This window comes from Chrysemys picta, chromosome 17 (assembly GCF_011386835.1).
Source record: "Chrysemys picta bellii isolate R12L10 chromosome 17, ASM1138683v2, whole genome shotgun sequence".
NCBI lineage: Eukaryota > Metazoa > Chordata > Testudines > Emydidae > Chrysemys > Chrysemys picta.
In genome coordinates, this window is record NC_088807.1 from 26,076,381 (window position 1) to 26,086,801 (window position 10,421).

The following is a 10,421-nucleotide window of genomic DNA, read 5'->3' on the forward strand; positions in this document are numbered from 1 at the left end:
TCGGTTGGGGCTGGGTGGTGCAACGCAGGGAACCCCAAGCTGGGGTCTAAGCTCCCTGAACCTCCCAGAGGGACCTAATTGAGGGGGGTCTGGTCGTACCTACACGCTCTGCTTGAGACTGTGTTCCTGTCCTTGAATAAACCTTCTGCTTTACTGGCTGGCTGAGAGTCGCAGTGAATCTCGGGAAGAGGGGTGCAGGGCCCTAACTCCCCCACAATCCGCAACAACTGGTGGCAGCGACGGGATCTACTGCACCCCGTGGACGGCGCTTCCTGCAGTAAGTGACTGGGGAGCAGTAAAACGAAGGGGGATTGACGGGGACCAGGCCTGCTGAAGAGTGGGAGAGAGACGGTTATTACCCCTGGGAGTGTGTGACCAGCGAGAAGGACTTTTGCAGTAACAGGGTCCCCCGGGGGGATCGCAGCGAGTGGTCCCAGGGGCGGAGGAGTCTGCAGCTCGACCCTGGCAGAGAGGCGGTGACCTCGAGAAGGGCTGGCACACTAAGGGTCCCCCTGGGAACTGTGGGGAGCTGTGAGCACACAGGCCGGTGAGTGGCCAGCAGGAAGATGTATGCCAAGCGGCTTAAGAGCGACCTGGTGGAGCTGTGCAAGCAGAGGCAGCTGCGCATTGGGAGGCTCACCAAAGAACAGCTCATTGCCCAGCTGGAGGCGGAAGATCGCGCGAATGAACTGATCCCTGTGTCTCAGGGAAGCAGCCTGGCAAATGCAGCGCAGGCACCAGTGTCTGTCCCAGCTGGGAGTGGTCAGCCGGCTGCTGAGGGCTTCCCGAGACCCCTCCTTCCTATGCCTAGGGGAAGGGTGGGGAGGAGCCCAGCAAATACCGAAGGCGCCGTGATCCCCCCGGCCAGCAGGGGGTCCCCCCGGCGAAGCCCGCCGGCCAGCAGAGGAGCCTCCCGGCGACGTTCGGCATCCGGGGAGCGGAATTGGCTGGAATGGGAGAAAGAGCTAAAACTGAGGGAGCTGGAGGATCGTGAACAACAGAGACAGCATGAAGAGAGACAGCGTCAGCATGAACGGGAGGAGAAAGAGAGACAGCATCAGCGTGAACGGGAGGAGAAAGAGAGACAGCATCAGCGTGAACGGGAGGAGAATGAGAGACAGAGACAGGAGAATGAGAGACAGAGACAGGAGAATGAGAGACAGCATCAGCGCGAACTGGAACTGGCGAGACTGAGGGGCAGCGAACCCCCGGCTGCGGTGAGTGATGGGGGACCCAGGACTGCACGGAGCTTTGATAAGTGCATCATGGCCCCATACAAGGAGGGGGAGGACATGGATGACTTCCTGGAGGCCTTTGAGACGGCCTGCGAGCTGCACCGGGTGGATCCCGCGGACAGACTCCGGGTCCTTACCCCCTTACTGGACCCCAAATCCGTGGCATTGTACCGCCAACTGGGAGAGGCAGAGAAAGGGGACTACGAACTATTCAAAAGGGCCCTGCTACGAGAGTTTGGGCTGACTCCTGAGATGTACCGGGAAAGGTTCCGGGGTCAAGATAAAACCCCTGAGATCTCATATTTGCAACTAGCCGTCCGCATGGAAAGATACGCCAGCAAGTGGGCTGGTGGGGCCCAGACGAAGGAGGACCTGATTAAACTGCTGGTACTGGAGCAACTGTATGAGCGGTGCCCATCCGACCTGAGGCTGTGGTTGGTGGACAGAAAGCCAGAGAACCCGCGACACGCCGGGCAGCTGGCTGATGAGTTTGTAAAGAGCCGGTCAGGGGGTGGCAGGGAGGAGCCCCAAAGGAACAGGCCCGCCGCGATGCAGAGAGAGAGTCACCCTGGGACCTCCCAAAGGGGGAATATGGGGAATCCCCTCCCACGGGGAAGGCCCAGCATCAGGGACAACCGACCGGCTCGAGGGGACCCACGGGACCTGAGCTGCTATTACTGCGGCCGAAGAGGCCACGTTCGGGCCCAGTGCCCCAAGCTCAAGGACAGACTGAGCAGACCGAACCCGCACCGGGTTAACTTGGTAGAGGCCCAGACGGACGAGGGGCAGGCTTCCCACGCAAGAGGGGCTGGCAGCTTATCAACTGCTCAAGAGAGAGAAGGGCCCCCGGCCAGCTTCTCTGGGGGGCCAGATGCTCCGGATTCAAAGTTCTCCGTTTACAGGGTTGGCGCGGGGCTGTCCCTGCGGAGCGAGTGCCTTGTTCCCCTGGAGGTGGATGGGAAGAAAGTTTATGGATACTGGGACACGGGCGCAGAGGTGACACTGGCCCGGCCCGAGGTGGTGGCCCCAGATCGGGTGGTGCCCAACACCTTCCTGACCCTGACCGGGGTGGGCGGGACCCCATTCAAGGTTCCCGTAGCGAGGGTACACCTGAAATGGGGGGCCAAGGAGGGCCCCAAGGACGTGGGAGTGCACCACCATTTGCCCACTGAGGTGTTGATGGGGGGGGACCTAGAGGACTGGCCAAGCAGCCCCCAGACCGCCTTAGTCGTGACCCGTAGCCAGAGCCGGCGAGGGGCACTACGCCCTGACCTTGGGAAGGATGTCCCACCGGAGGCACCGAACCCTTCCCGGGTGGGGAGGGAACACCCAAGGACAGGCCGCGGGGTGGCTGGGGCTTCCGACCCAGCCGACGAGAGGGAGCAGGTCCCCATCCCTTCCTCAGCCGCCGAGTTCCAGGCCGAGTTGCAGAAGGACCCCTCCCTGCGGAAGCTAAGGGGCCTGGCTGACCTCAGTGTGGGACAGACCATGAGGAGAGGATGCAAGGAGAGGTTCCTGTGGGAGAAGGGGTTCCTCTACCGAGAGTGGGCTCCCCCGGGGGAAGTGGAGTCGTGGGGGATCAGGAGGCAGCTGGTGGTTCCCCAGAAGTTTCGCCACAAGCTACTGTACCTGGCCCATGACATCCCTCTCGCAGGGCACCAGGGGATCCGGCGCACCAGGCAGAGGCTGCTACAGAACTTTTACTGGCCCGGGGTCTTCACCAACGTCCGGCAGTACTGCCGATCCTGTGACCCCTGCCAGAGGGTGGGGAAGGCCCGGGACAAGGGGAAGGCAGCATTGAGACCTTTGCCCATCATAGAGGAGCCTTTCCAGAAGGTGGCCATGGACATAGTGGGACCTCTCAGCAAGACGACCCGGTCTGGGAAGAAATACATCCTGGTGGTGGTAGATTTCGCCACCCGCTACCCCGAGGCAGTGCCCTTATCGTCCATTGAAGCAGACACTGTGGCGGATGCGCTGCTGACCATTTTCAGCCGAGTGGGGTTCCCCAAGGAAGTCTTGACGGACCAAGGGTCCAACTTCATGTCGGCCCTACTCCGGTGCTTGTGGGAGAGATGTGGGGTCCGGCACAACTGGGCCTCAGCATATCACCCCCAATCCAACGGGCTGGTGGAGAGGTTCAATGGGACGCTAAAAATGATGCTGAAAACATTTATGAATCAGCACCCGCAGGACTGGGACAAGTACTTACCTCACCTGCTGTTTGCGTACAGGGAGGTACCCCAGGAGTCTACCGGGTTTTCGCCTTTCGAACTGCTATATGGAAGGCGGGTAAGGGGGCCCCTCGACCTGATGAGAGACGAATGGGAGGGGAAGGCCACTCCTGACGGAGAGTCGGTGGTGGAGTATGTCCTGACCTTCCGGGAACGACTTGCCGAGCTCATGGGCCTGGCCAGGGAGAATCTGGCCAGAGCCCAGAGGAAGCAGAAGGTCTGGTATGACCGCACAGCACGGGCCCGCGCCTTCGCCACTGGGGATCAGGTGATGGTCCTCATCCCCGTGAGGAAAAACAAACTCCAGGCCGCCTGGGAAGGGCCCTTCAAGGTTGTCAAGCAACTAAACGAGGTAAACTATGTGGTGGAGCTGTCGAACCGGGCACACCACCACCGGGTGTACCATGTGAATATGATGAAGCCATATTATGACAGGGGGAATATGGTGTTGGCCGTGTGTGGACAGTGGGAGGGGCAGGGAGATGACCCTTTAGTAGATCTATTCCCTGGGACAAGAGTTGGCTTCCCCCTGGAAGCAATTCCCCTCTCTGATCGGCTAACCCCTGCCCAGCGAGCTGAGATCGGAGGGGTGCTGCATCTGTACCAGCAGCTGTTTTCCAACCAGCCTGGACGCACTAATCTGACTGTCCACCGGGTGCAGACAGGATCGCACCCACCTATAAAATGCTCCCCCTTCCGAGCCACAGGGAAAACTGCTCAGGACCTGGAAAGAGAGGTCAATGACATGCTGGCTTTGGGGGTGATCCAGCCGTCTTCCAGCCCTTGGGCCTCGCCGGTGGTGCTGGTCCCCAAAAAGGACGGGTCGATCCGGTTCTGTGTGGACTATCGGAAGCTCAATGCCATCACTGTAGCCGATGCCTACCCCATGCCCAGGCCGGACGAGCTCCTAGACAAGCTGGGAGGTGCTCGGTACCTTACCACCATGGATCTTACAAAGGGCTATTGGCAAGTGCCGCTGGATGCAGATGCCAGGCTGAAATCGGCCTTTGTCACCCCTCTGGGGCTCTATGAGTTCCTGACCCTGCCCTTCGGCCTCAAGGGAGCGCCGGCCACCTTCCAGCGCCTGGTGGATCAGCTACTGAGGGGGATGGAGAGTTTTGCCGTGGCGTATATCGATGACATCTGTGTCTTTAGCCAGACCTGGGAGGACCACATATCCCAGGTTAGACAAGTGCTGGACCGACTCCAGAAAGCTGGGCTGACCGTAAAACCGGAGAAGTGCAAGGTGGGGATGGCTGAGGTATCCTACCTAGGCCACCGGGTGGGAAGCGGCTGCCTAAAGCCGGAACCAGCCAAAGTGGAGGTGATCAGAGACTGGCCCGCTCCTCAAACCAAAAAGCAGGTCCAAGCCTTTATTGGGATGGCAGGGTACTATCGGAGGTTCGTGCCCCACTTTAGCGCCATAGCCGCCCCCATCACTGAGCTGTGCAAGAAGGGGAAGCCAGACAAAGTGGTCTGGACCGAGGAGTGCCAGGAGGCTCTCCGGGCGCTGAAGGAGGCTCTGGTCAGTGGCCCAGTTCTGGCAAACCCAGACTTTGACAAGCCCTTTATGGTGTTCACCGACGCCTCAGACACAGGACTGGGGGCGGTGTTAATGCAGGAGGATGAAAAGGGGGAGAGACACCCCATCGTGTACCTGAGCAAGAAGTTACTACCCCGGGAGCAGAACTACGCGGCCATCGAGAAGGAATGCCTGGCCATGGTGTGGGCCCTCAAGAAACTAGAGCCATATCTCTTTGGGCGTCACTTCACCGTGCACACCGACCACTCTCCCCTGACCTGGCTGCACCAGATGAAAGGAGCCAACGCCAAGCTCCTGAGATGGAGCCTGCTCCTGCAGGATTATGACATGGACGTGGTCCATGTGAAGGGACGTGACAACCTGATAGCGGACGCGTTGTCCCGGAGAGGGAGCCCTGAACTTCCCCAGGTCACTGGTCAGAGTGACCCCGCTCAGTTCAGTCTCGAAGGGGGGAGAGATGTGACGGAGCAGGGAGCAGGGCAGATTTGACCTGGGAATGTTGCAGGGGGGTTGCAGTGGGGATGTGGGACTTCCCTTGAAGGGAGCTACCTGAGCTGTAACCTGAGCCAGGAACGGGGGTGGGGAGAATTAACACCTTCTGCCCGGGAGACTGAACAAAGGAGAGGAGCAGCGGGAGGGGCTGGGAGTTTAGTTTCGGTTGGGGCTGGGTGGTGCAACGCAGGGAACCCCAAGCTGGGGTCTAAGCTCCCTGAACCTCCCAGAGGGACCTAATTGAGGGGGGTCTGGTCGTACCTACACGCTCTGCTTGAGACTGTGTTCCTGTCCTTGAATAAACCTTCTGCTTTACTGGCTGGCTGAGAGTCGCAGTGAATCTCGGGAAGAGGGGTGCAGGGCCCTAACTCCCCCACAATCCGCAACAGGGGGATCGGGGGGGTGATTGGTGCAGAGCCCGAGAGGGCCAATGCGATGGTGTCTGCACAGAGAATGGCCGACGCCCTGTCTCCTGGGGCCCCCCCGCAAGGTGCCAGCTGAAGGTGCTGGAGAACAAAGGGATCAGGAGGGGACAAAGGCCAGAGGAGGGGTCGGGGGGGCTGGAGAGTTTCAGTTTGGAGCTGACTGGGGAAGGGGAGGGAGCCCCAGGGCTGGGGTCTAAGCTCCCTGCCCCCCAAGAGGGACCTGACTGAGGGGTCCTGTTGTCTGTCCCTACAAGCTCTGGTTTAGCCTGTTCCTGTCATCTAATAAACCTCTGTGTCCCCGGCGGGCTGAGAGTCACAACTGACTGCGGAGTGGGGGGGCAGGACCCCCTGGCCTTCCCAGGACCCCGCCCAGGCGACTCGCTGTGGGGGCGCTCGGGGGGACAGGGGAGGCCGAAGGCTCCGGGGTCAGACCCGGGAGGTGAAGCCGGGGGAGCTGCTGGCCCTGGAGACGGTCTGCTCCGAGAGGAGACTCCCAGAGTCCTGCCTGCTTTGTGGGGAGCAGTTCCAGCATCGCCCAGGGACCCCGACACGCTTAGAACACACTTCCCTGCTGCACACGCCCCGACACGCTTAGAACACACATCTCTACACACACCCCGACACACTTAGAACACACTTCTCCTCTGCAAACGCCCTGACACGCTTAGAACACATGTCTCTGCACATGCCCCAACATGCTTAGAACACACTTCTCCTCTGCACACACCCAGACACGCTTAGAACACACTTCCCTGCTGCACATGCCCTGACATGCTTAGAACACACATCTCTGCACATGCCCCAACATGCTTAGAACATGCTTCTCCTCTGCACATGCCACAACACGCTTAGAACAAATTTCCCTACTGCACACGCCCCGACACGCTTAGAACGCGCTTCTCCTCTGCACATGCCTCAACACGCTTAGAACACGCTTCTCCTCTGCACACACCCCAACATGCTTAGAACACACTTCTCCTCTGCACCCCCCCAACATGCCTAGAACATGCCTCCCCCGCTGCACAGGCCCCCAGAGCCTCTCCAAGCCACCTCCCACACAAGGGCCCCATTTCCTCCCTGAGCTCCTCCCCAGAGCTGGGCACATCCCCTCCGCGGCCGCCCCCCTTACCCGCTCAGCACCCCCAGCACCAGGTTGAGCACGAAGAAGGAGCCGAAGATGACCAGGCTGACGAAGTAAACCCAGGGCAGCTCGTGCCCCATAGCGTCCTGCATCTGTGGGAGGGACAGGGGTCAGAGGGGGCCCGGGGCGGGGGAGACTGGCACCCATGGAGCCCCCGGGGGGATCCACTGTGGATAGCGGCCTAGGGGGGTCAGCAGGGACCCCAGGGTGGGTTGGGGGGGTCCCCGGGGGTTTGGGGTGCAGGGAGATCCCTGCGGGCAGGGGGTGCAGGGGAACTCCTGGGACTTTGGGGAGTGAGGGGGTCCCCAGGGATTTGGGGTGCAGGGGGGTCCCAGGGATTTGGGATGCAGGGGGACCCAGCGGCTGGGGCGCAGGGGGACCTGGGGGTTGGGGTGCAGGGGGTCCCAGGGATTTGGGATGCAGGGGGACCCAGCGGCTGGGGCGCAGGGGGACCTGGGGGTTGGGGTGCAGGGGGGTCCCAGGGATTTGGGGCACAGGGGGACCTTAGGGTTGGGGTGCAGGGGGTCCTGGGGATCCCAGGGGTTGGGGTGCAAGGGGACCCGGACCTTTGGGGTGCAGGGGGTCCTGGGGTTTGGGGTGCAGGAGTCCCAGGGATTTGGGGTGCAGGGGAACCCGGCGGCAGGGGCGCAGGGGGTCCTGGGGGTTGGGGTGCAGGGGGGTCCCTGGCGGTTGGGGTGCAGGGGGGTCCCTTGGGGTTTGGGGGTCCCAGGGATTTGGGGTGCAGGGAGGTCCCTGGTGGTTGGGGTGCAGGGAGGTCCCTGGCGGTTTGGGGTTGGGGGGTCCCAGGGATTTGGGGTCCAGGGGTCCCAGGGATTTGGGGCGCAGGGGGACCCAGTGGCTGGGCGCAGGAGGTCCCGGGGGTTGGGGTGCAGGGGGGGTCCCTGGCGGTTGGGGTGCAGGGGGGTCCCTGGCGGTTTGGGGTTGGGGGGGGTCCCAGGGATTTGGGGCGCAGGGGGACCCAGTGGCTGGGCGCAGGGGGACCCGGCCGTTGGGGTGCAGGGAGCTCACCCAATACAGCACGTCGGTCCAGCCCTCCATGGTGATGCACTGGAAGACGGTGAGCATGGCGAAGAAGAAGTTGTCGAAGTTGGTGATCCCGCCGTTGGGCCCCTCCCAGCGGCCCCGGCACTCGGTGTTGTTGAGGGGACACTCGCGACCGTGCCCCGAGAAGGCGCAGGGAGAAGGGTCCTCCTCGGCCTCCAGGTCTGGGGGAGGGATGGAGAGTGAGCGGGGCCCTGGGCAGGCGGGGGGGGCAGGGGGGCGCGGGGCCCCAGGCAGGCTGGGGAGGGTGGGGGGTCCCAGGCAGGCGGGGGGGCAGGGGGGCGGGGGGGGCAGGGGGGCCCCGTGCAGGTGGGAGGGGCGGGGGGGTCCCAGGCAGGCGGGGGGGGCAGGGGGGTGCGGGGCCCCGGGCAGGCGGGGTTGCGGGGGGCCTGGGCAGGCGGGGGGGTGGGGGGTCCCCGGGCAGGCTGGGGAGGGCGGGGGGTGAGCGGGGCCCTGTCACGGAGTATTGGGGGACTCAGGGCCCTGCACCCCCGGCTTCCTGCGATTCACCATGACTCTCAGCCAGCCAGTAAAGCAGAAGGTTTATTTGGATGACAGGGATACAGTCCAAGACAGGTCTTGCAGGCACAGACAACAGGGCCCCCCTCAGTTAGGTCCAGCTTGGGGTCCCAGGGCATCCCAGCCCCCCCCCTTTGGGGGGTCAGAGCCATCTCTGCCTCCCAGCCATCTCTCCAGCCTCCTTCCAGCACACTGCCTTCAGCGACCCCTCCCACCGCCTTTGTTCAGTTTCCCGGGCCCCGGAGTCATCTGACCTCCAACCCCCTCCTGGGTTCTCATGTTACAAGCTCAGGTATGTTCCCTTGGGCCGGCTCCCATCCCCCGATGCAGACCATCCTAGTCACACTCCCCTGTCAGCATTCACACACCCCAGCAAGAACAGTCCCAGTTCGTCACAGGCCCCGTGCAGGCGGGAGGGGCGGGGGGTCCCAGGCAGGCGGGGGGAGGGGGGCGCGGGGCACCGGGCAGGCGGGGGGAGGGGGGCGCGGGGCCCCGGGCAGGCGGGGGGGCAGGGGGGCGCGGGGCCCCGGGCAGGCGGGGGGGCAGGGGGGCGCGGGGCCCCGGGCAGGCGGGGGGTACCTGAGCCGAGGATGAAGCAGGTCTTGTGCATGCGGCCGATGAAGAGCTCCAGGCCGATGATGGCGTAGATGATGATGACGAAGAGGACGAGCAGCGCGATGTGCAGCAGCGGCACCATGGCCTTCATGATGGAGTTGAGCACGATGTGCAGACCTGCGGGGGAGAGGGGCGCGGGGGGGGGTCAGGCCTGCGGGCGGCTCCCACGGTGCAGCACGGCAGAGGTGTGCAGTGTGCAGCGCAAGGCAACGCTGTGCCGCGAAACGGGGTGCAATGCACTGGGGCAGTGTGACAGCGCGCAGTGCCATGGGGGGGGGGTGACTTCACACCGCGCAGTGCCACGGGGGGGGGTGACCTCACACCGCGCAGTGCCACGGGGGGGGGGGTGACCTCACACCGCGCAGTGCAATGCGCCAGGGGGCAGCGCGACCTCACACCGCGCAGTGCCACGTGCCACGGGGGGGGGTGACCTCACACTGCGCAGTGCCACACGCCACGGGGCGGTGTGACCTCATAGGAATGCAGTGAAATGCAACACTGCAGCAAAATGGGTTGCAGTGCACGAGAGCAGGGTGCAACAAACGGGCCTGCAGTGCAATGCATCACTGCACAATGACACTGCAGGCAGCGAAGGGAACCATTGTGCAGTGTCACACGATGCAAAACGCAGTGCACGTCACCACCGTGCAATGAGCCAACACGCACTGCGACTCGCCGATGCGACGGCGTGCACTGCCACGCACACGTGTGCAGTGGGACAGCGTCCTAGGACATCGTTCAACCCAAGCCCCCTGCCCCCCTCGGGCCTTACTGGGGACGCCGGAGACGAGGCGCAGCGGCCGCAGCACGCGGAAGGCCCGCAGGGCTTTGACGTCGAAGCCGCCCGGCTTCCCGCTCATGTGGTGGGCGTCCCCGGGCTTGTGGGACGCCTGCTCCAGGACCACACTGAACAACCTGCGGGAGAGCGGGCGGGTGAGGGGGGGCCCCAAGGGCTGGGGAAGGGGGGGCTGATGGGGGCCCAGCGGAGCGGTGGGGGGCGGCAGGAGGTGCAGTGGGGTGTTGGGGAGACCCGTGGGGGGCGGGGGCCCAGCACGGCAGCTGGGGACGGTTGGGGGCTCGGCGGGGACCCACCCCACCACCACGATGACGAAGTCCAGCAGGTCCCAGCCGTTGCGGATGTAGGCGCTGGGGAGC

The 10,421-nt window shown here is 63.5% G+C and overlaps 1 protein-coding gene across 1 annotated transcript in view; it reads right to left on the reverse strand.

Annotated features, from left to right (window-relative positions):
- Positions 1 to 10,141, reverse strand: part of CACNA1F (calcium voltage-gated channel subunit alpha1 F) — a 72,322-nt gene extending 62,181 nt beyond the window's left edge. The window contains exons 1-4 of the mRNA XM_065571244.1: positions 10,039 to 10,141; positions 9,231 to 9,383; positions 8,100 to 8,296; positions 7,059 to 7,162 (exon numbers count right to left, since the gene is read on the reverse strand). Coding sequence (XP_065427316.1) covers positions 7,059 to 7,162; positions 8,100 to 8,296; positions 9,231 to 9,383; positions 10,039 to 10,126 — 542 coding nt within the window. The 5' untranslated portion in view covers positions 10,127 to 10,141. The remainder of the gene's footprint in view (positions 1 to 7,058; positions 7,163 to 8,099; positions 8,297 to 9,230; positions 9,384 to 10,038) is intronic.
- Between the last annotated feature and the right edge of the window lie 280 nt (positions 10,142 to 10,421).